The sequence below is a fragment of the Bos indicus x Bos taurus genome, chromosome 10 (assembly GCF_003369695.1).
Source record: "Bos indicus x Bos taurus breed Angus x Brahman F1 hybrid chromosome 10, Bos_hybrid_MaternalHap_v2.0, whole genome shotgun sequence".
NCBI classification, from domain to species: domain Eukaryota; kingdom Metazoa; phylum Chordata; class Mammalia; order Artiodactyla; family Bovidae; genus Bos; species Bos indicus x Bos taurus.
This window is the reverse complement of record NC_040085.1, coordinates 31,713,933-31,737,846: the sequence shown is the minus strand read 5'-3', so window position 1 is coordinate 31,737,846 and position 23,914 is coordinate 31,713,933. Positions and strand designations below refer to the sequence as shown.

Genomic DNA, 23,914 nt, shown 5'->3' with positions numbered 1-23,914 from the left:
CTGCCCATAAAAGGAGCTTGTCTAGGATATAAGACATGCACATGATTTGAGATTAATACAAGGCAAAGTGTATAAATACTGTACTAGAAATGCATGTAGGTTATGGGATGCTGAGCAGTGAGATAACTAAACCATGACTGTTAAAGTTGTTAATGTATCATCAAAGTGTCATATTATTTGATAGAAATTCAATCAGTGATAATTGTAGTTTATCACTACACATAGCAGGCACAAAGACAATGGAATAATTTTTTTTTCCTTCTCAATTCAGGAGAGATCAGTGACAGTTGTCCAGTTTATCCAGTTACCACTGCAGCATTGTCCTTATCAGGACTAACAGAGAGATTCCATGAGCCTAGCCAAGAACTGAAGTTTTCTGTGGAGCAAGGAATTACCAGAAACAGAGGGAACAATCCCTCTTCCCAATCAGCTGGTCTTCCTAGCATAGATAAAGAAAGTGAAGAGCCAAACAAAGGCAACAGTGGGTCTGAAGCCTGTACCAGTTCTTTTCCAAGATTATCCTTTGCTTCAGAAACCCCTTTAGAGAAAGAGCCCCACTCTCCAGCTGACCAGCCAGAACAACAGGCAGAGTCCACTCTGACATCAGCTGAAGCTAGGGGGAACAAGAAAAAGAAGAAACTTAGGAAGAAGAAAACTCTGCGGGCTGCCCATGTTCCTGAGAACAGTGACACTGAACAGGATGTATTTACTGCTAAACCTGTAAGGAAAGTAAAAACTGGAAAGTCTGCTAAAGGGGGGAAAGTGACAACCTCCACCTGGGAAGATAGCAGAACTGGCCCAGAACAAGAAAGTGTCAGAGATGAACCAGATAGTGACTCGTCTCTTGAAGTCCTAGAACTTCCTAATCCTCAGTTAGAAGTGGTAGCCATTGATTCTTCTGAATCTGGAGAAGAGAAACCAGATAGCCCATCTAAAAAGGATATTTGGAACTCCACAGAGCAAAATTCATTAGAAACTTCTCGCTCTGGTTGTGACGAAGTTAGCTCTACCAGTGAGATTGGCACTCGCTATAAGGATGGCATCCCTGTAAGGTAAGGATACTGTGTTGGTCCAATCAGAGCAGCTTTCACCATTCTTTCATTAGAAAACAGAACTCTTTGTTCCAAATCAGAATTTTTTTGGAGTCACATTTATAGAAAATCAGTAGGGATGGATGACGGATATGGATATCTCCTTAGCAATGGAGCATTTCTGCTTTCTCACTTGTGTTGTATTTACTGTTTTTTCCTTTCATATAAAAATTTCACATGCAGAAACTGATCTTGTATTGTTGCTATTTTGTCCATTGTTTAGAATAATTTTTTGAGTCAGGAAAATACAAGTTTTCCTACCTGTCCTGTTCACACAGATGCTAAGAAGATTTTTGCTATTATTTTGTAGTGTGGCAGAAACTCAGACTGTGATCTCCTCCATAAAAGGATCAAAGAACTCTTCAGGTATTTGGTGGTTCCGTTTTATTTAAATGAATTACAGGAGGGACTTCCCTGGTGGTCCAGTGATTGAAAGTCAGCCTTCCAATACAGGGGATGCAGGTTGGATCTCTGGTCTGGGGACTTGGATCCCACACATCTTGAGCCAACTAAGCCCATGACCCACAGCTGTTAATCACTATAGAGTCCATGCACTCTGGAATACATAAGTAAATAAATAAATCTTAACTTTTTTTTTTAATGACTGAATTGATAAATTAATCACAGGAAAAAAGCTTTGTAAGTATTAAAGCCAGGCTTTAAATCTACTTAAATATGCTTATAGAATAGGGGATGGGGACTGGGCTTATTACCAAGAGGATGGAATGCTTTGACCAGCAGTTACTGGTATCCCTGAATCCTCAAATCCTGGCATTTCAGTTTCTTACTCACATCTCTAATCTGGTTCTCTCGTGTATTCAGCTAATTAGAATAGTTGGCCTTCTGTGTCTTCAGTTCTGCATCTGTGGATTCAACTAATCACAGATTGTGTAATGGGCATTTATTGAAAAAAAAAAAATTGTGTGTAAGTGGACCTGCACAATTCAAAGCATGTTGTTCAAGGGTCAGCTGTAAACGGGAGGATGTGTATAGGTTATATGTAAATAGTATGCCATTTTATATAAGGGACTTGAGCATCTGTGGATTTCGGTACATGCTGGGTGAAGGAATCCTGAAACCAATCCCCCTTGGTTACCAAGGGACAACTGTCTTAGGGTTTTGTTGGCTCTGGGGGGTGGGGGGTGGTGGGCTTTGCTCTGAGAAGGAATTACTTTAAAAATAATGCCTTAATAAAATAACTGGCAGCAGAAGAGACTGGATGTGGAAAGATATTTAGTGCCTTCAAGGGTATCATTCAAAGACTCACTATGTAAGTATTTTTTCCCTAAGAGAAAGGCCTTCCCTACCTTTTCTTAATATGAAATCTTCATAATGAAGATCACTAATGAGAATGTGGTGTTTTGCTAGGCAAACCAGGTTCTTAGGAGAATCCAGGCACCACTTTTTCATAATGTTTTAAATTTCTTAGTATCTTTTGAGATATAAGCTGACACATTTCTGAAACATTGTTTTCTAGAAATATCTTCAGAGCCAGGAGATGACGATGAGCCCACAGAAGGGAGCTTTGAGGGGCACCAAGCTGCAGTGAATGCAATTCAGATATTTGGGAATTTACTGTATACCTGTTCAGCAGATAAAACTGTCCGAGCTTATAATCTCGTGGTAAGTTAATACATCAGTTTGAATGTTTTTGCTTCTTTACAGGTTTTAGAAACTCCCAACTTGCTCTCTTTTAAACACGCGTCTGTTTGCTTTCCAGAGATGGAGTAGGCTTTAGACTAACTTCAGATACAGTTGATCTAGTGACTCAGTGGGGTCACCAGAGACTTAAATTCTTTCTTTCTCTCCTTTCTGTTTTCTCTGGTATCAGCTCTTCCTAAAGCAGGTTCTCCTGCTCACAGATGTTAATAGCTACAAGAGTTTCTTTTCCCTCCCACCGCCAAAAAAGGGTCCTGTGCTTTCCTCCCTAAACAGTCACTTGGCAAAAGGAGATGGAATTATAACAGTAGGCTAGGGACAGTCAGGTCCCAGCCCTGGAGTGGATGCTGAGGTGTGTCACCTAGTTGCTACATAATAGAGAAGGGATAGAATGAACATTGGGAAAGTGTCAGAGGAGGCATTTTCCCTGAGAGTTGATGAATTGTGCAAGTTATTAAGAAGAGCAGCAGTCTTTCATTATCCCACACTTAATCTGATGCTCCTAACTCTTAATTTTCTTATAGTGGACTTTTGAGTTTTGAGTCTGGTATTTGTGCTTCCCTGGTGGTTTGTGGTAAAGAATTCGCCTGCCAATGCAAGAGATACAAGAGACATAGGTTTGATCCCTGGGTCGGGAAGATCTCCTGGAGTAGGAAATGACAACCCACTCCAATATTCTTGCCTGGAAAATTCTTTGGACAGAGGAGCCTGGCGGGCTACTGTCCATGGGGTTGCAAAAGAGTTGGACACGACTGAGCGCACACAGGACACGACTGAGCGCACACAGGATATCAGTTCAGTTCAGTCGCTCAGTTGTGTCCAGTTCTTTGCGACCCCATGGACTGTGGCACACCAGGCTTCCCTGTCCATCACCAATTCCTGGAGCTTGCTCAAACTCATGTCCATCTAGTTGGTGATGCCATCCAACCATCTCATCCTTTGTCGTCCCCTTCTCCTGTCTTCAATCTTTCCCAGCATCAGGGGCTTTTCAAATGAGTCAGTTCTTCGCTTCAGGCAGCCAAAGGATTGGAGTTTCAGCTTCAGCATCAGTCCTTCTAATGAATATTCAGGACTGATTTCCTTTAGGATGGATTGGTTGGATCTCCTTGCTGTCCAAGGGACTCTAAAGAGTTCTCCGACACCGCAGTTCAAAAGCATCAGTTCTTCAGTACTCATCTTTCTTTATGGTCCACCTCTCACATCCATACTTGAGTACTAGAAAAACGTATGTCAAACTAATTCTGTTTATCAATAATGATAGCCAAGAAACTTTAGGAACACTATGTTGTCTGAACAAATACAGTGAAAGTATATGAAATTGATGAAGTTTTTGAAAGTCAAAAGATTAGACGATGGACTGAGAAAATGTGTTTACTATAGGCAACAGGTATATAGGGTCCTTTAGCCTAATAATGTATGAAGGGCAACAGAGATGACTGAAGGAAGAAAGCAATGGTACTAGGAGGTATGAGTGTAAGATTTGGGGAATTGGCTCTAAATTGTAAGGTAGGTATAGGTATGTATGTACATTGTAAATATATATAACAGTATGTGCACAGAGATAACAGGGTGTTCCGTTATGAAACCACGCCTGGGACACTAGGACCTGTGATGGCATGTCTTTGAATATTGTGAAGCTTTCTCTACGTACTAATCAAATGCAGCAACTTAGCTGGGTAATTAGCTATAGTTTGAATTTGCTTGCACTTTAGTCCATATGCTAGAGAGACTTGGCCTAGCATTAATTAAAATTCTGATCTATCTTATAGCAAATTGCCCTAAGCAATTTTTGGTATGGCTCAGTTAACATATAAGTTGCAGGTACCTCTGTTCACTGGGCATTCAGTGAATAGGTACTTACTGAACACCTTTTGATACCATATACTAGGTACTATTCTAGACTCTGGGGACACAAACATGAACTGTATGTTTTAGCTTTTTTTTTTTTTTTAAGGAAATACATTATCTTATCCATCTATATCCACAAGTAATGATCTAAACTGTGCTTGACTTTAGAGTCGAAAGTGCATTGGTGTCTTTGAGGGCCATACCTCCAAAGTGAACTGCCTCCTGGTTACTCAGACCTCTGGGAAGAATGCTGCCCTTTACACTGGTTCCAGTGATCATACCATTCGCTGCTATAATGTTAAGGTAAGTGGGTCCAGAGAAATCAAAAGTGATGATACTGAAGCACTTTAACTATATTTACTGTGTAGAGTGGAGACAGTGAGACATGCTTCATTCTGTTAACCTTCTTGCTTTTAAATCTGTTTCAGTACACTTATAACCTTTGGTAGAAATGAGGCTTAGGTCTAAACCATGTTTTCTGTCTCTCTGCACATATCTTTTCACTTGCTACTGTTAATAATATACCTCTTTGGATCTTTCCAACAAATATTCCTCTTGATTTTTATTTTCATGTCATATGTCAAAATTAATATTAGGTAGAAAAAGAAATGTTAAGTTTTTAAACTTAAAGACTTAGAAGTAGATCTCTCCTCTTGAGAAAGAATTTTCTAAATGAATTATAAGAAATGAGAAAATTGTTTGCATTAAAATATACATATATATACACAATTGCATAATATTTAAAATATAAAAATAAGTGAGCAGGAAAAAAATATATACATATATTCTTAACTTTAAAAGACTTAATTATTTAAGACAAAATTTATAATACCACATAATTAGGTTTTTAATGTATATAGATGGTATATGTGAGATTAACAGGAACACAGGAAAGGGAGAGGCTAGAACTATGCTGGTACAAGGTTCTTATATTTTGTTGAGGATAAGTCAATATTAACTTGAACTAGATTGTTACAGGTTAAAGAAGTAATCTCTAGAAGGCTGATTCAAAACTTCAGTGTGCATCAGATGGACCTAGAGAGCTTGTTAAAACACATGTTACTAGATCCCTCTCCCAGAGTTTCTGATTCAGTAGGGTTGGGATAGAGCCCAAGAATTTATTTTTCAAACATGTGATACTGATTCTGCTGGCCTAGGGGTCACACTCTGAGAACAGCTGCCCTAAAGCAATCACTAAAAGAATAATGCAAAGAAAGATAGCTTAAAAATTTAATAGAGGAATTAAAATGGCATACTAAAAAAACTGTTTAATACAAAACAAGGCAGAAATAGGGAAAAAGTAATAAAAATGAGACAAATAGAAAGCAAATTGGAGTCTAAATCTAACCATATTTAATATCATATTAAATGTGAATTAACACCCAGATTGAAAAGGAGATTGACTAGATAAAGAACAAACATCAAAATCTATGCTGTCTACAAGACACTTTTAAATTCAAAGACACAGGTAGGCTGAAATAAAAGAATGGGGAAAAAATGTACTTTTTTTTTGCAAATAGTAACAAAAAGAGCTAGAGTAGTTATATTACTATCAGGCAAAAGACTACTACTGAGACAAGGTAGCTTTTTATAACGATAAAGGGTCAGTATAGAAGACATTCAAGATAGGAAGATAGAACAGTGATCTATCTTATCAGAGAATAACAGAGCATCAAAATATGTAAAGAAATATTGATGGGATTACAGGGAGAAATGGACAAATCCACATTAACAGTTCTTTTTTTATTATTTTAGTCACTTAGTATCATTCAACAGCATTCAATCTTGAGTACTTAACTATGTAATTGGCCCTGTTCTAGGTAATTAGATTTTATCAATAAAACCCAGTTCTGGGAATTCATGGAAATCATTTTATGAACATCAGCTCAAACTGTGTTTGTATAACCTGTATATGCATCAGAATTATGAAGGAAATTTTTTAAAAAACATATTCTAGGGCCTACTGAGTTAGAATCTCAGGGTTTAGGGGTGAAACTTGGTGTTCTATATATTTTGAAAACTTTTTGGGTAATTATAGACTAGCTAACCTAAAACTGGTTTAAAGGAGGCATTTGGTAGCTGTTGAAATAGAGAATCAGTTGCAGGAAAGCACATAGTACTTGATTAATGCAATTATCAGATAATACAACTATAATCTTTATTTTCCTTTTTAGACAATGAGTGCAGCTTTTTCTTTGGCTACTTAATTTAAGAGGCTAAAACCCAGTTCATAGTGCCCTTTGAAGAATTTCTGCATTCCAAGTTAGAAACATAGGTGACATTAGAAGTTATATTTGTTTACTATGTTACCTATAGCTTGAGGTTCTTTGGCCACAAATTTCAAAGCAGAAAACAGTCTAAGATACTTTTCTACAAAATGGAGGATGCAACATTTTCTTCCTCATAAAAAATAATTTCACACTCTGGTTCACAGAGGATTGTTTTCATACCTTATTTGCTTTTAACCTCTACTGATCAAGTGTTGTGTGCTTTTATCAGACTCGACACTGTGTGGAGCAGTTACAGCTGGAAGACCGGGTTCTCTGCCTCCACAGTAGGTGGCGAATTCTCTATGCAGGACTGGCAAATGGCACTGTGGTCACCTTCAACATAAAGGTTAGTGGTAGGGGAGAGAAGGCTGAACTCCCATGCCACTTAGAAGTGGGGTGTGTGAGGGAAGAAGGCAAAGACAAGACCATTTCCCTGTTTTTGTGTGTGTAAGAGAAAGCAGCAGAATTAGCCACTGCTCAAAAACTTACCTTCTGTTGTAAGTGAAACAAGATGCATTCTGTCTGCTCAGGCCCAAGTGTGCCAGGACCAAAGTGTAACTGTACTAAATTAAACCAAGCCTAATGATTTGGGGCCAAATAATGAGTCATGGGTTAAACTAGTTTGTCTCATTTTAAGAATGACACCATTAAAAGTGAGCTTAAATTCCTTTGAGTATGACAGTGATGTTGTTTAGAACTGATTTAGGGTGTCCTGAAAGTAGCCTGTTCTGTAAACTGAACTAAGTCAAGGATTGCCTTCATGCCCTTGGGCCTCATTCTTTCCTGACCCAAATATAAATCCATTTGTTGAGCAAACCTTTACTGAGCCACTGTTATGTGGTATGTCTCAGGATAAGGCTTAGGAAACAAATGCAGGCCAATTCTTGATGGCTCTATGTGCTTTGTTAATGTAGTTGAACTTGTAAGCTTTAAAGCATGAGAGACATGATCCAGTTGGTATTTTAGAAAAAGTCACTTTGGTGTTGAACACATTGGAAAATACTGATAGTAGAAGCTTGAAGACCATTTAGGAGGCTTTGTTACAGCAGCTGACATCTAGACTAAAGTGAAGAGAATGCATAAAAAATGTAATCAGAGGTAGAAGTGATAGGTTTGGTTATTAATTAGTTGTGGCATTCTATCCCAAGGCCATCTGATCACCTTTTAACAGTGTATGAGGAGTTTGCTGTATTGTGCCTAATTAGAATATCATATGTTTAATTAGTATTTACTGTCTCTCCTTCTACCAGCTATCTGGAACTATGTACAAGAAATGCAATAAAATATGCTCTGGTTTCTGCCTTTAAAAAGCTTAGAATCAAGTTAGAAGAAACTAGCCCATAAATAATCAAATATCAAGTTATTTGGTTCACTTGATAGGAATAGATCACAGAAGACAAAATAGATTTTAAATGTTTTAAAGGCTAAAACTTGAATTACCAGTTCTATTTTGTGAGGTTAATGTAATCAAAGGTAAATGAAGTTAGGAGCCAGATTTTGGGGGCAAAATGATGGCAAATTCAATTGGGAATTATCTTTATTTTTTGTTTTTTTTTAAATGGTCTTTAAATGGTTGAAAAGCCCCAGCAAAGATGGACTTTGAGACAGCGATTTGAGAGTTTTTACAGAGGTGTGAATTTTGAATCCTTGTTAGGGCTGGACCTTTTTTCTGTTTTGCCCACACTCCTGGAATGCAGTGCTTTGATGATGGGGCTCATCAAAAAGCCACGGCTGTTGACCTTGGCCTGTCTACCTTTGGGCCCTGAATGCCTTTCATCTATCTCCCCAGCATTTTAAGATGGTTGAGATTAAGGTTCCCAGCTGCTGCTCTTGCCGAGTCTCTGGGAGTTTTGTCTTTTACTTGCACCTAAAATACCTTTTTAGAATTTTGGGAAAGTAGGAAACTATGAACAAGATTGGTTTGGGTGTAAGGAAAGCAAGTCTAAAATCTGAAGTAAAGGAATGTTTATCCACATCCACATTCAGGATGTGACCATGCTGTGCTGACTGACATAAAGGTTCCTATAGTTTAACTTAATGTTATGAGAGAGAAACATAGAACCAGAGGTCAGAAAAAGGTCAGAATAACATAAAAGTTGGAGAATGAGAAACTGGTTGTCTAAGTAGTTCTCAAAGAAAATTTTGGAAGCAACCATGTCAAATAGACTACATACATTCTGGATGACAAAAATCAGACTTCTTGGGTCTTTGGCATGGAAAATGTATTCAAATATGGAAAAAAGATTTCTCTTTCATGTCATTGACTTAAGGGAGGTGAGAGAGGACATAAAAAGAGAACCAAATTCTAATTATGATCAGGATAGCATGGGTCAAAGATAGAAATGAGTTTATAACATAAGACTGTCCCCACTAGAATGGAGGAAGAAGGTGTCATGAGTACAGTGTTAGAATGGGAATGGCAGAGGTTGGGGAGTTAGGGATACAGAGTGGATATGAAAACTTACAGATGGGTGTTAGACTTTATAGAGTTTGTATCAAGGTAGTGATTTTGGATTAGTTGATGCTGAGGTTTTCCACCTAAGTGGTTTTTACTTCATATAATGGTGGCTTATTTTTCAGAACAACAAACGACTTGAAATCTTTGAATGCCATGGCCCTCGGGCTGTCAGCTGTCTTGCCACAGCTCAGGAAGGTGCCCGAAAGTTGCTGGTTGTGGGTTCTTATGACTGTACCATTAGCGTACGCGATGCACGGAATGGATTGCTCCTTAGAACTCTGGAGGGCCACAGCAAAACCATCCTCTGCATGAAGGCAAGTATAAAACAGGAGTTCATTGTCTGGTGCAAACAGAAGAGTTCAAATGAAGTTTCCCATGTTTTCTAATGCCTTATTTAGAATACAGGAGGTTACAGTCCTTTTCCTTAGGCCTGGAATCACCACAGGACGTACTGTTTTTTAGCATATTAATTGAGAGACAAATATCTTATAGAATGTAGATATACTCAAATGCTGTTCTAGGCTACTTCGTAATCATTCCAAAGAAGCAATAAACCCAATAATATGTTGTCAGTTCATCAGAGTACTTATTGGCAGCACATAAATTTCAGTTCAGAAAATTTGTCTGAGAAACTTATTTTATACCTCATTCATGCTCATCTCAAAATAGGGTGGAAACTAGAATTTGCCAATGTATATTACAAGTTAAAGGAAACCTCAGAACTTTATACTGAATCTCACTCACTGAATTTTTTTTCTTTAAGGTGGTGAATGACCTTGTGTTCAGTGGCTCCAGTGATCAGTCAGTCCATGCTCACAACATTCATGTAAGCCTTGTTGGTGTATCTTTAATAAAATGGTGGATAAAGCTTGAAGGGATTTCTCAGACCTCTTGCAATTTAAATTAAGCCTCCTTTCTAGTGAAAGACTTAATAATAATCCCTGTGCATAAGCTCTTGGATACTGTTAAGCACTATAGAAATCAAAATTCTTGGGGGCAGACTCAAAAGTCTACATCAGGTTTAGTTTGAATGTCTCATTTAAATGTGAGACATATTGAGCATCTGAGACTCTGAGAAAGTAGATATGATACATAGTTTAAAATAGCACAAATAGAAAGGGCTGTGAGACTCTGCTTGGGTCATAGAGGCCACTTTTGAAGTTCAGTTCCTAGTCTGAACTTCTGAGGTTATTCAGCCTCAGGAACTTTTTGTCCAGATCCAGTGAAATGATAAAAGTGAATATACTTCGAACACTATAAAATACATACACACAGAGCTGTGACCCTTCTCTCTCTGTAACACTGGGTTCTCTCCATCAAGATACAGTGCATATATTTTATATAAGTAACAAATGCTTGTGAGAATACTTCACCTGTCTAAAATTAGTACAGCTACATGTGTGTACAAGTAGTCTCATCATTACCTCTTTTCGAATTACAGAATTATAAATCTCAAAAGTCAAGACTCTTAGAAATCAGTCTAGTAACTCTTGTCTCTCTTCTGATGCAGACTGGTGAGCTTGTCCGGATCTATAAAGGTCACAATCACGCAGTGACTGTGGTGAATATCCTAGGGAAAGTGATGGTGACTGCTTGCCTGGATAAATTTGTTCGTGTCTATGAGTTACAGGTAGAATTTAGATTCACTATTTTGTTTGAATGATTTGAAGAGATGGTCTGTTTGGATTTGGTGTGTATGTGTGTTTTTTTTTTTTTAATATGGAAAGGCTGGGGTGGAACTCAGAAATCTGTGTTCTTCATAAGTGTTGTAGGTAATTATGAAGTAGTTTGGTCCTTGGACAGCACTTTCAGAAATACTGCCCTGAGATACCTGGTCAGGGTTTTCTGGAGGGCAGCTGTAGCCTGTCACATCTGTGTGGTTCTCTGTGTATAATTTCAGGTTTGAGACTTTGACACTACACAGAAATTGGTGGGGAATTTTCCCTCCCAATTACCAGCTCTTCCCTTGAGGAGGAGGACTTATTAAAAAGATTGCTGTTCGATTATGCTTCTGTTAACAAGTGACTGGTGCTTCAGCTTGATACCTGAGGTACAGTTTTAAACTTGCAAAAGCCTTCAGGGACTATGCTTATTAAACACAAGGTATAAATAACCTTGATTCTCTTTCTCCGCCCCCCCCACCCCGCCCTGCATCCACTTAAGTCACATGATCGATTGCAAGTTTATGGAGGACACAAAGACATGATTATGTGTATGACCATCCATAAAAGTATGGTGAGTTTAATTTGCTGTGCCACATAATTTGCTTTTGAATGTGTTTACTAAAAATTCTACAGACTCTTAGTAATGTTACTACTTGTCACTTCCAAAAATGATATCTATTTTTGATATGCCTCATTATTGAATGTTTTCTATCTCTTGGTATTATAATATTGAGAAGTAACCCAGTAGTGCTCTTGAATATTAGATTTTTATTAAGAACTAAAATAGTTACAATAAAAATGTATAATACCACCATTGGATAGAAGATAAATTTAAGGTGTTTCCAAAAAAACAGGTGAATGGTGTTTTCTTCAGAGACATTATGATCTGGAAAATACATTGGAATAGAGTCAGGAGATTTGGTCATTGTGGCATGGTTATAGCAGACCTAAAAGTAGAAGCTAACTCATGTAACCCTACTAATCTTTGATTTATTTTATTTTTAAATTTTGAGGTTGAACCAGAATGGATATTTTTCTAACTTTAAGCTGTAGAGCCTTTGTCCCAGTGAAATTCAGAAGCCTGATATGTAATGCCCAGCAGAAGCCAGAGCTACACCAGTTAAAGTATAAGCAGTGCCTCTGAGCCCTACCACTTCTGCTCTCAACGACAGTCCCAAGAATGGCTTTCTAAGGAGCATAGCTTCCAAGTATCCAGACTAGAAGATGTATAAGATACTTTCCTATTATGGTACTCTGGGGCTGGTTTGGGTTTAGGTTTAAAGTTTCCTGTTGTAGTGCTACCAGCTTTTGACTCTTATTTTGAGGATGTTCATAGTATTTTTATTGTGTGTTGTTTTAGTCTGATAATGATAAACATTTTTCTCTAGATTTATACTGGCTGTTATGATGGCAGTATTCAGGCCGTGAGGCTAAATCTGATGCAGAATTACCGCTGCTGGGTAAGAATTAAAACTGTTCTTGTCACCAGACTTAGATGTTGCCCAACCCCAGGCCAGTTTATAGATCTTCATTATCATTGGTTTAACATTTTCATATTGAGTCTTCCACCATAGGACAAATAAGCTTATTTTTTAAAAAGTGTATAAAATGCTTCTGTAATTTTATAGTGAAAGTTCAATCTTAAGGTTAGATACAAACTATGTTTAAGTGTCCATTCAGAGGTTATTTCCTTTGTGTTTTTTATTTTGCTTTATTACTATATTAATACATGCCTACAAAAACATCAGTAATACAGAAGTGTGTGAAAGAAAAGTAGAAGTGCTTATTTTCATAACCTGCCTACAATATTTTACCCATTCCTCAGGCATTTACATGTATTAGTAGTTTGGTTTGTTCATTGGTTTTTGAGAAGTAGACAAATAAAAATTTGCCCTCTTGAAGTTTTAAACCTCAGTTCACTAGACTAAATTTCATGGTTTTTATTTTAGAGTGGAGGATGGTGATTAAACCTCAAAACTTTCACACTGTTTCTTATAAACCTTAATTTATTTCATCAGTTCTAATAGTACTGACCAGAGAAGAGTGGCTGGCACTGAATTTTTTCCCCTAAACCCTAATCCCCTTTTCAGCATTGATGAACTGTATGCTCACATTTTAAAATTTGAGTTTAAATTTGTCTATGGCCTAATTACTTTTCAGCTTTTTATACATCACTCTCTTTGACTCTTAGTATTCTCAGTGAAGACAGGCAAAATCTAGTAAAACAGTATCCAAAACATACTTAATCCAAACCAGTATCCAAAATAGACTTATCTAGAGAAATGAGGAAAATACCTTCTGGTTTTGAAGCTGGGGCTATAAAATAGTGTTTACAGAGGGAAAATTAAAAATTTCATTACTGTTTATAAATGAACTTGTTAGAATCATTTCTTAAAAGCCTGTAAGGAAAAAAAGCCAAAACAAGAGAGTCTTTATGCTTTCTGACTAACAATTGAAATATAGCCACATTTATAATACAGTAAAAAAAAAAAAAAAAGATCACAAGACTGTGATTCAAGTGATAAAAATTGTGAGTAAAGACAAGCTTCCTTGGCAGTTTTCTGCCAGTATTTCCACAAGTGTAGTTTTCTTTATCATACATTTGTGTTTTCAAGTTTACAAGCCAACAATTCTTAGAATTGTTAAAAATAACTCAAGTATTACAGGAAAGCTCTTTGTCTTTTTAAATAAATGAACTGAGAAGCTCTTTTTATGATGGCAAGATAAAGAATTATTATGGTTTAACACGCTCTATGACAACCTAGAGGGGTGGGATGGAGTGGGAGGTGGCAAGGAGGTTCAGGAGGAGTTCATACCATAGGCTCATACCATGAGCCATAGGTTCATACCTATGGCTGATTCATATTGATGTATGGCAGAAACCAACATAATATTGTAAAGCAATTATCCTTCAATTAAAAATAAATTTTTTAAAAAAGAATAAGTATAGTTTAAATTGAATTTTATTTAATTTGCCTGTCAGTATTTGCTAACAGCTTCATTATTTAAAGATGTAATGGCTACATTAGAGCTTTGCCTTCTCAAAATACTGAACTGTCAAAAGACTTCCTAGTCTTTTCAAAGTTTCTGAATAAATTCATGATTAATTTGGTTGCCTCTGGCTTTTTTGAATTTGCCAGCCAAGAATAAATTAAAGAATAGGGGCTTACTCACAGGCTACAATGAAGAATATTCTCATTGCATGTTTCCCGTCCTCTTTATAACTTAACTCTTTCAATTCTCTCTCTCTCCAGTGGCATGGCTGCTCTCTGATATTTGGTGTTGTAGATCATTTAAAACAACATTTGCTGACTGACCATACAAATCCAAACTTTCAAACTCTGAAATGTCGCTGGAAGAACTGTGATGCTTTTTTTACTGCTAAGAAAGGATCCAAACAGGTATATCAGTGGGATTTGAGGTCAACCCGGGGTCATTGGCTGCTCAGAGCAGGGTTCAGTAAACCTTTTTTGCCTTATTAGAATGTTCAGACTTGCAGTAAACAGGGAGAGTGTAAGGATTTCTCTTTTTATTATTAATATTATTCACAGATTTGAGAGATAGCTTAATGAGGTTTCAAGTGAAGAATTAGGTAGTTTTTGAGAAAGTGCCTAAAGAGAATGTTTTCACTTGTTCCAATCCAGTAACTGAACCTAGAGGTTTATTACAGCATTCTTTTGTTAAGAACTTAAGTGCACAGTTCCATGTGAATTAAGAGTGATGGGTCCTAACTGCCTTTCATGGATCACAGATTAGACCTGGGAAGCTCTCCGTGGCTTTGACTTTCTTTTGACCTACTACCAACCTCTTTCTCATGGGTCCTTTTCCCTTTATTTCTAGGATGCTGCAGGACACATTGAACACCACGCTGAGGATGACAGCAAAATTGATTCATGAAGTTTTTTGCCTCCCATGTTGGGAAGTCTTTAGTTGAACTAATCTCATATCAGCCCCTTGCACAGGCCAATGTCCTCCTTTCTCCAGTGAATCAGGGAAGGAGAAAGTGGTTACTAGCCAGGCTTACTACTAGCATAAGTCTGGGCAGCTCTATGGGATGACAGGTTACACTTCTAAATTTTTGCTGGAGGTTTGTCAGATTTAAACAGATTTTTAAGGAGCTATACTCTTCTGGGACAGCATGGCATATAGTAATTTATGCTACTGGTGTTCTCCAGATGTTTATTAAAGACACAGATCTTAATTGGTTACCCAGTTTGACCCTAATCACACATGTATTTTATTGATTTCAGTTTGTGATTTTTAGTTTCTGTTCTTACGATGATTTAAACCGATAGTCACGTGTTTAAGTTCAAATTTGTTCAAATGTTAGGTTTTTAGGATCAGACTTAATTTCTCCTTAATTATTGCAATCAGTTAATTCTAACCACTGGGTAATTTAATTGGAAGCAAATATTTTCTTTTCTTAACAATTATGTACAATGTTTCAATATTCTCTTCTTAGATGGACAGAGCAGCCTTTAAATGCTAAAGGGACACACAGTAGATTTTTAACAGCTGGAGTAGCTGCTCTGCTGATTATATTTTAGGAGCTCAGGCAGCAGATCACATAATGACAAATCCTTGCAGACAATAATTCCTATTGAACCTCCGCAGACTTTGATAAAGTCCTCGGTTCAAGGCAATGCACAGACCTACCATCTACTTGGAGATCTCACTGTTAGACCTGGGTACTCCCTGCAGGTATTGGCAGGCTGTTCAAACTGGACGTGTGCCTTTGTCTTTCCAGGTTCTGACCCTCCAAACGGGCAGTGGGTTTGAAACCTTTTAGTTTGCTTCATTGCCAACCCCTCTCCCATTCTCTGGTTGTGCCTAGACTGACAGCAGCCATCATATAGTTCCTCTGGGCTCATGAGGTACTTTTTACCGACCCACAGTACACAAATGGGGGGAATCAGGATAAAGCATCTGAATATAGTTTTTAAGGCCTCAAGCAAACTTCTTAAAGACCAGTGTATTGCCTTCACCTCCCCCACTAAGCTGAGAAGGAAGGGTGGAGTGGGATGAAGGGAAAAGACCCTCCCTGTCCTTCAAGAGCAGCCAAATGAACAAAGCCTTGACACTGCTTTGTTTTTAAATTCTCTCTGGATTCTTAAGTGAAGCCATAGCGGTGTTACTTTCTAGCTTTTTGTTTCTGTGATCGTCAAAACTCTAAAAGATTCTACAGAGAGAGGGAGGAAAGGAGAGAGGAGCCGAGTGCCACATACCGAACTCCGGATGTGATGCCCACTCTTTCCTAGAGGAGAGCAGCCAGGTTTATCTCCACCCACCTTAGTGTACACAATTCTTCTCCCATGTCTTCACTCAGGCTTTAGGGCAGGGGAACTTCACCTGGGGTTCATGGATAGGTTTCATGAGGGTATCCAAAACCCCTGGAATTGAGTATAAGACTAAGTAGCTGTTCTTTTTTTCCAGGAAAGCCTCTGGTGGTTTTTATTAGATCCAAAAAAAAAAAAAAGAACTAAGCTGGGAGATACATCTAGATAATGAATGGCCCCATGAATTATTTACTTCTGTCCTTATGAACGCCAGGACTCTTGTGTTGACCACATTACTGAGATTTGCATGATATTTGAGAGAGCAGAGAAGATCTTGTTGCATAAAGTTTATGTGTGCTGTTTCTGTCTGAGAACAAGCATTCCCTTCTCTTACCCCATTTCCTGTACACGTGACCAGAGAAGCCAAGCTGTTCTGTGGGTTTGGGAATGGTGATTCCTAGGAAAGTACATTTGGATTTATTGCTAAACCTGGCGTTTTCCTTAGGACTGTAGTGAACCCACATTCCTACATTGGCTGAGCAGTGTGCTGAGAAAGTCTTGCATGCTCTGTCACATAGGTGCCCTTCTGTTCTGCCTGAGGACATGTCTGAAAAGATGGGAGTGGTGGAGCTTATGCACAGCAGGAAGGGGATATGTGAGGTGTTGGGCAGTTGTGGGGAACTGTTGTAGGTATGAACAGATTGATAGAATCAGTAAAAACTGATTTGAGCTTAACTTTGATAGAATCATGCACAGTCTATCTGCCTTTATGTATGCAGTTATGGATGTTTCTTGTACGTGTGTATGCGTGTGGGCACCTATACTTAATAATACTTCTCCCCATTTCACAGGAATTTTCTCTGAAGCCATAGCAATAATGTCTTTGTTTCAAGAATGTGTAAAACTCACTTAACACCAGGTTAGTGTACTGCCCTAAATGCACTGTTGTAGCCATCTGTTTAGAAATAAAGGCACCATAAGCATCTTGGCTGCTTATGGTTGTGTGTTATTACTTTTAAGTGTCTTCAAAGTTATGCAGAAGTCTTTTTTTTAAGTCTTCTATAATGTCTTGGCTGATTCTGGCCTTCTCTTCCCTCTCAGATTAGAGCAGTGGTTCAGGGCTTTGTGTTTGCTCTGATATTTCACACTTAGTAGAGGAAGGAAATTGTTACATGATGTGACAAAACACAACTCATTTCTTCTAAGGAATCGAATGTTATTTTTAATTACTTGTGTTTACTTCTGACAACAGAAGCCAAGAAAACCATAGCATAAATCCTTTTGTGTGTATATGCTAGTGTTTTAATGGCAGTTTGTTCTGATGAAATATCAGTGACTTCAAGTTTTATCATGAAGTTTTTAATCAGGTTCAAAATTTTGGCATGCGACTCTACTCAATATAAAGCAGTTAAACACAATGCAAACAAAGGGTTATCTTGACCTGATGTTACTTGAATTTGAGAGAACGTCATTATTACTACACTCCTGCTTTCGTGGAGAATTTTTTTTTCTGCCTCAGAAGTTGAGTGTTTAGCTCCTGAACTACCTATAATTTGTAGGCAACATTATTGCTATTTAAGTGATTATTTGCCTAACGAAGGGTTTTTTGTTTTTCTCTTTTTGGTAGATTATACAGTGGTCAACTTTAGTGACTAGGAATGTGGATGATTTGGTGGGAGTAGGTGTACAATACTTAGCGGAATGGTAATGGTATATTTTATGGAAGAGTTCCATTTGAGGGGAAATCAAACTATATTGTGAAGTGGGATTTAAGTAGCACGCCCTCTCAGGTTTGCCGTTCATATACGCTGACTTATAAATTTTGTACCTGTTACCTAAAGGAGAGCGCCTAAAAACTGTTAAGGCCATGCCTGCCACATTGTTACAACAGTGATTTTTATCCCAGCCGCAAATCCTCAGGATCTTGAGGATTTCAGAGATGCTGTCTGAGGGTCAGAAACAAGCTGTGGTATAGGTGGTTTGGGTTATACTGAGTTCCATACATCAGTGGATGTGAAATCTTGATTAAACCAAACCTACTACTAATCAGACAGTAACCACTAACCTCACTTCCAACCCCCAACTATGTGGCCTTGCTGGGTCACCTGGTGACTAACATTTCCCAGATTTCTTCTGAATTCACAGTTGAATTAGCCCAGTTGAATTGGGGGAGAAGGAAGCAAGGAGGAAAGGCTGTTGAGGACCTTTTCTGCTGCTTCAGAGAAGTACATGCCCTCGAGCTGCGCCAGTGCCCTTGGTGTCTTGATTTTTTTTTTTAATTGAATATGGATTAGAAGACTGAAATCAGATGACATTTGACTGCAAAATGTTTATAAGCAAATAGTTTAGCCTTCTTACATTTTGGTATAAAGCTGTGAACTTCCTAACTTTGTAAAGCAACATATAAAGCAAATATAAGAGGAAAATAAAGTACTTTTACTAATTGTTTATTTTTGTTACCTTATCTACATATTCACGGCCAGCCCTTTTTCATGTTGATATAGAGATCAAGAAGGAAATTGGGTGGAAAATGCAAGATGGTTATAGATCATGGTCCAGATAAGCACGGCACACACCTTCATTTAAGGGTTTGTCCAAGGTCATACAGTAGGTCAGTGTTAGTAGAGGAGCTCTGCATCGTTACAGTCAGCTAACTTGCCCCTCCAGTTAATAGGTAACCCATTTTGTCTACACCCAACAGCTATTCCCCTTCCTTTCCTGTATCTTGGAAAGTATTTGAGTGATTCCTGTGCTCAAGAAATAGCAAAAAGGCATGATTAAAGTGGGGTTTGGGATTTGTGTGTGTGTGTGGGTGTGTATTTTCCATTGCTGTATTCTGAAACTATAGCCCTATACCCACTGGGTGAGATTGGAGCTACTCAGTCTTGCTGTAGCTCTCAATGTGAGAAAACAAAACACAATCAAACCAGCAAAACATATGCCTTTATTGAGATGAACATTTTTTCAGAATGCAACCTAACTTATGAGTTAGATAACCCAAAATGTCCAAACCTCTTTTCACTGAACTAGTTTACTCCAGAGCAGGCCCGTCCTGAAACAGTCAGGCAGAACCAAGTGCTCATTGTGTTGCTGTCCCATGGGTGGGAGAACACAGAGATAATGGGGGGGGGACACGGGGTGGGGGGATCTAGCACCAGGAAGCACTGAGTGCCATTGGCAAATGCTTCTGCAAACAGCTGCAAGCATCTAAGGAGAGTACTTGTCTTCAGAGCTGAGGCCATCAGACTCCAAGCAAAGCTCTCACTGGCCTGTGGCTAGCGGAAGCAGACAGAGGCACTTGGCTCCATGTGGCACAGGGACAACACAGCTCTCCCTTCCCCATTCCTTAACTGAAGGGTCAGGCTGGGCCTGACAAATGGACAGATGCCCTAAGGCTGGGAGGGAAGTGAGTAGAGGAGGAACTAGACTGATGAGGTGCCTGGAGGCTTCCTGGGGGTGCAGCAACTGTGTCCTTTGAGGTAAGTGACTAGCTCTGTTGGGTGAAATTGAAATCCTGAGTGATCCTCCATGCCTTCGATGTGGCCAGCTTGGTTCAGGCATACATGGTGAGCTGCAGCCACTGCAAGAGGAAGTCCCAAGATCAGAATGCACATGAGACAAAAGAGCCAAGCCCTACATATCTAAAACGTAGAAGAAAAGGCCAGTCCCAGCATGCCAGACAGGGAAGATTTCCTGAGAAGCATCCTTCCCACAGATCTCCCCTAGAAAGTACAGATTTTCCAGCATAAAGCCATAACTGAGGCTTCCTTAGAGCCTTCCCCCACTATGCGTTCCCCATGACCACATCCTGCTGAGCTCTGAGCTTCCCTTTATGTTCCTTTCCCATCCCATCCAATCCCATCCCTCCACCTCAAATTTTAAAGTGCGGGGGGAGTGTACTGTTAGGCTTTACCTCGAGAACATTGAGTTTGATGATACCGTCCCCATCCTTGTCAAATGCATTGAAAGCTCCTGCTCGGAAGAATGCATAGACCAGAGGCCAGTTACAGGTGCTCCCCCCAACTCCCGACCACTCCACCTTTTCTTAAGAGGACCATGTGCCCGGTGCTGCCCTTCAGCACCAAAATAGGCCAAAATATCACCAATAACTGCCCCTTGCCATCCCATTCTGAGCCTAAAGAGGGCCTCTTCACCTTTGTTCAGCCTGAACAGTAGATGGGTTTGTCCAGGGTCATATAGTAAGGTCAGTTAGTGGAGATTCCCTCCACCATAGGAGAGGGAGCAGGAAGGGCCTAAGAAAGCAGAAGGGTAGCTGTCCACTTACTGAACATGCCCTCCAGCCTGACAAAGCAGCAGATGAAACTGTCGAAGTCAATATTCATGTACTTGTCTGCATAGCGCATGGTAATGATATCGTAGAGCTGGTTGTTGAGGTGGAAGCCTGTTGGGGAGAGCACAGGAGAGGAGATGGGGGTGAGTCCTCAGGCCTGCTTGCTTTCTCCTTAGAACCTCCTTGTCACACTGTGGCCTAGGAGAGGAGAACAAGAAGCCCTTTCTCTGGTAGGGCCCCAGTGGCCCAGTCCTCCCCTCTCATCCCTGCTCCTTCCACCTCCCATCTGCATCCTGGCCACCCCATTTCTTCCCCATACCTGCATCTTTGACTGCATTGCGCATCTCGTAGCTGTTGATGGTGCCAGATTGGTCTGTGTCATAGTGTTTGAAAATTTTCTGGCAATAGAAAATTTGAGGACAGAGGTCATACACTCAACCTCTGAATTAGTCCCTTCCTTACTCCCACCCTTGTTCTCTCCTCCCACCTGCCACGTCTTAATCTTCTTCCAGAGGTGATGAAACTCTTGCAGGTTCAGTCTCCCAGAGCCATCTGTCTGGAGGAAGGAGGTCAGGGCTACAGGGCACATAGCAAAATCCTCCTGGCTTGGGAGCAGGCCTTCTGAGGGGCTGTGCAAGGGAGGTCCTCTATAGAAGGGCTTCGCCCAGGATATCCACCCTTGTCCTGACCTAGTGTTTAACACACACACACACACACACCCCGCCCCATGCTTCCCTAGTCAGAATCAGTGCCTGCTCTAGAACCCAGGGAACCTTTCTCTTAAAGACCACTCTGAGGTAGGACCTCAGAATCCCAGGCCTGAGGTTGAGAGCAGGGACCAGTGTTCTCCCAACTGTGCTTCCTCCAACAGCTCCTTAAAGAGCAGCAGCCAGGAAGTTCAGCACAGGGCCTCCTTAAATCTTTCCTTGAGCATGAATTTGGGCCCCTCTGCTTGACTGGGCCCCCCTCATTGTTGCCCTAGCCCCAGGAGACTACACAGGGGCTGCTGACAGGGCTGGGAAAGGGTGGCAGTAAGGATACGTCCATGAGAGCGATCATGCTACGGCAGGACTCCAGTGTGAAGCCTTGTGTCTTCAGGTCCTTATCTGAGAGGTATGGAGAAGAGTGAGGAGCTGCCTTCAGATAGCTGGACACACACTGCCCAACTGCCCACCTGCCCCTGCAGAATTAAGCTGCTCACGTTTGTTCACAACTCTGTTAAGGACGTTCTTGAGCTCATCTGCGCAGATCTCCATGTCCTGAGGAGGAAAGGGGAAGAGAATCATGGCTCAAGAGTGCAGCAGCTGGTGGAGCATAGGCTTTGCGAATCAAATCCCAGCCGTCCATGCTTGTATAGTCCATGACAGGGCTGTTCTGTCATGGGGAAGCTGGGGCTTTTTTGAGGAAGACCCTGTACCTTCAGCTGTCTAGAGAGCAGTGGGCCCACCCAGTGGGTGTGTCGGTCTAGAACTCAAAGGACTTCACTTGTGGATTCCTGTGCTACACTCATATACCCCGTTTCCATAAAAAACCAAAAAGACCTCCACTGAACAATAATGAAATAACTGGCAAATTGAGCAGTTCATCAAGGAGAGGAGTGTCTGAGTGAGTCAGAGTTGGAGGTACTCACATCGCCTGCTATCTGCCTGAAAATATTCCGGAATTGCCGCTGTTCCTCACTTTCCTGGTCGGTGTTGCCAGGCTCTAGCTGTGGAGGCACAAAGGAAAACTGGTTGGCAGGGACCAGGGAGATGGACAAACCCGAGAGGAAAGTTCCTTCTGGACTGAAGGAGCCAGGGTGACTAAACCAGCGATAGGTGGCAGCAGGAGCTGGGTACAGAGTCAATGCTCTTCTTTCTTGGTTGAACCTACTGATCTGGAGTAAGAATCATCTGGGCCCCAAGGACCCTTCACTCTGTACCTCCCCAGCCTAGCCAGAGGAGGTATATCAGCTGTGCAGACATGTAGACAGCCCCCTTGGTCCTCTTTCCCCCATCTGCACCAGCTGGAGCCCTCTCCTCCTTTTACAGCCTGACCATCCCAACCAAACCAGCCCCAGCAGGATGAAGCAGACCAGACCAATCTGATACCTCCAGCCATTTCTGCCATCAAGGCCAAATCCTCAGAGGACCCTCCTCCCCTCCCCCGCCATTGCATGGGCACCACAGGACAGAGATGTCCCTGGGTTTATCTGGAATCTTGCCTGCTAGTCTCACCTCCTATATACTTTATATGACCTCCTGTCCTCACTCCAATCTAACACTGTCCCCTGAGCTCTGGAGGACTCCACCTCTGGTGTCACCCCCCTCCCACTACTGTTCTTTATCTTCCCTGTTAATGACACCAGGAAATGAGCTGTTCTGTCTCAGTGTCTGTCACAGGCTTTGCATCCCTCTTCTCTCATCATCCTGGCTGGATGGGCTCCAGCAGGGAAGCTCAGCCCATCCTTCCCAGGACCAGCTTGGTGTGGCAGCCAATCCCAAGACATTCATCCAAGCAGCACCCCAAATTTTAGGAGAATTTGATGAGGGAAAATGTCAGTGAGACAAACCTAAACCTCTGGATGTTAAAGGGACACCCCACCCCTATGGCTCCTCCAACCCCCATGCACTCCAAGAGCACAGGCCTCAGTTGTGTGCAGGCCACCCCACTCATGCACATGCTCAGAAACCTGTGGGGATTTTGCTTGCTTATCAGGGCTTGTGTTGTCTTTTCCCTCCTCTGTTTCCTGGTCCACACCCAGCTCCTTGTTGCTGTTTGCTCGGTCTGAAACAAAGATGATGGGCTGGAGAGAAGAGGGGAGTGGGGAGGGGGCAGGAAGGAAACAAGGATTACTGGCTGAGTGGGCACATGAAGCAACCTCTCTCCTGGAGCAGCTTTGTCCAGTGAGGAGGGAAAGAGCAGAGCTGGGACTTCTTGAACCTCTGTTCAAGCTCCATCTCTGCCACTAACAAGCTGTGTGACTTGAGGAAAGATGCTTGATCTCTCTGGACCTAAGTTTCTTATCTCCTTGTAGAGTTATGAGGATTAAACATGGTAGTTAGTACATGTGAAAATGCTAAGAATCCTAAAAGCAGCATGGTATAGTGCAGTGATTTTCAAGTATTTTGTAGATTTTTTTTTTCAAATGGAAACCTTGTTCAAATTAAATTCCCCCAGAAGCTCTAAAAACTGAGCTTCTCTGCTTAATGAAGAGGGCAGAGCTCTTTTCCCTTGACACCCCCACATCACCATGGCAGCTACTAAGGCTTCTCCAAGGAACCTCTAGGACTTGGCAGAGGACACATTGAGGAAAGAACTGATTATCTACATGGTCACTGAGTTGGGTCAGAATACTTGACTGGAGTCGCAGCCATG

The 23,914-nt window shown here is 40.5% G+C and overlaps 2 protein-coding genes across 6 annotated transcripts in view; one reads left to right on the top strand and one right to left on the bottom strand.

Annotated features, from left to right (window-relative positions):
* Window positions 1–18,714, top strand: part of ZNF106 (zinc finger protein 106) — a 53,927-nt gene extending 35,213 nt beyond the window's left edge. For 3 of the 4 annotated variants that reach the window (XM_027553637.1, XM_027553639.1, XM_027553638.1), the window contains 12 exons: window positions 272–1,052; window positions 1,402–1,457; window positions 2,569–2,714; window positions 4,767–4,901; window positions 7,098–7,214; window positions 9,449–9,640; window positions 10,090–10,152; window positions 10,837–10,956; window positions 11,490–11,561; window positions 12,379–12,450; window positions 14,245–14,391; window positions 14,831–18,714. In XM_027553637.1, coding sequence (XP_027409438.1) covers window positions 272–1,052; window positions 1,402–1,457; window positions 2,569–2,714; window positions 4,767–4,901; window positions 7,098–7,214; window positions 9,449–9,640; window positions 10,090–10,152; window positions 10,837–10,956; window positions 11,490–11,561; window positions 12,379–12,450; window positions 14,245–14,391; window positions 14,831–14,887 — 1,958 coding nt within the window. In that variant the 3' untranslated portion in view covers window positions 14,888–18,714. Of the gene's footprint in view, window positions 1–271; window positions 1,053–1,401; window positions 1,458–2,568; window positions 2,715–4,766; window positions 4,902–7,097; window positions 7,215–9,448; window positions 9,641–10,089; window positions 10,153–10,836; window positions 10,957–11,226; window positions 11,377–11,489; window positions 11,562–12,378; window positions 12,451–14,244; window positions 14,392–14,830 lie in introns of those variants that run through there. The other variant, XR_003513073.1, reaches the window with a different exon arrangement.
* A 475-nt stretch (window positions 18,715–19,189) lies between these two features.
* The window catches only part of CAPN3 (calpain 3), a 56,151-nt gene continuing 51,426 nt past the window's right edge, over window positions 19,190–23,914 (bottom strand). The window contains exons 16-24 of one of the 2 annotated variants that reach the window (XM_027553640.1): window positions 23,229–23,342; window positions 22,188–22,265; window positions 21,759–21,816; window positions 21,599–21,663; window positions 21,045–21,113; window positions 20,877–20,955; window positions 20,552–20,668; window positions 20,180–20,238; window positions 19,190–19,846 (exon numbers count right to left, since the gene is read on the bottom strand). In XM_027553640.1, the coding sequence (XP_027409441.1) occupies window positions 19,820–19,846; window positions 20,180–20,238; window positions 20,552–20,668; window positions 20,877–20,955; window positions 21,045–21,113; window positions 21,599–21,663; window positions 21,759–21,816; window positions 22,188–22,265; window positions 23,229–23,342 (666 nt within the window). In that variant the 3' untranslated portion in view covers window positions 19,190–19,819. The remainder of the gene's footprint in view (window positions 19,847–20,179; window positions 20,239–20,551; window positions 20,669–20,876; window positions 20,956–21,044; window positions 21,114–21,598; window positions 21,664–21,758; window positions 21,817–22,187; window positions 22,266–23,228; window positions 23,343–23,914) is intronic. The other variant, XM_027553641.1, reaches the window with a different exon arrangement.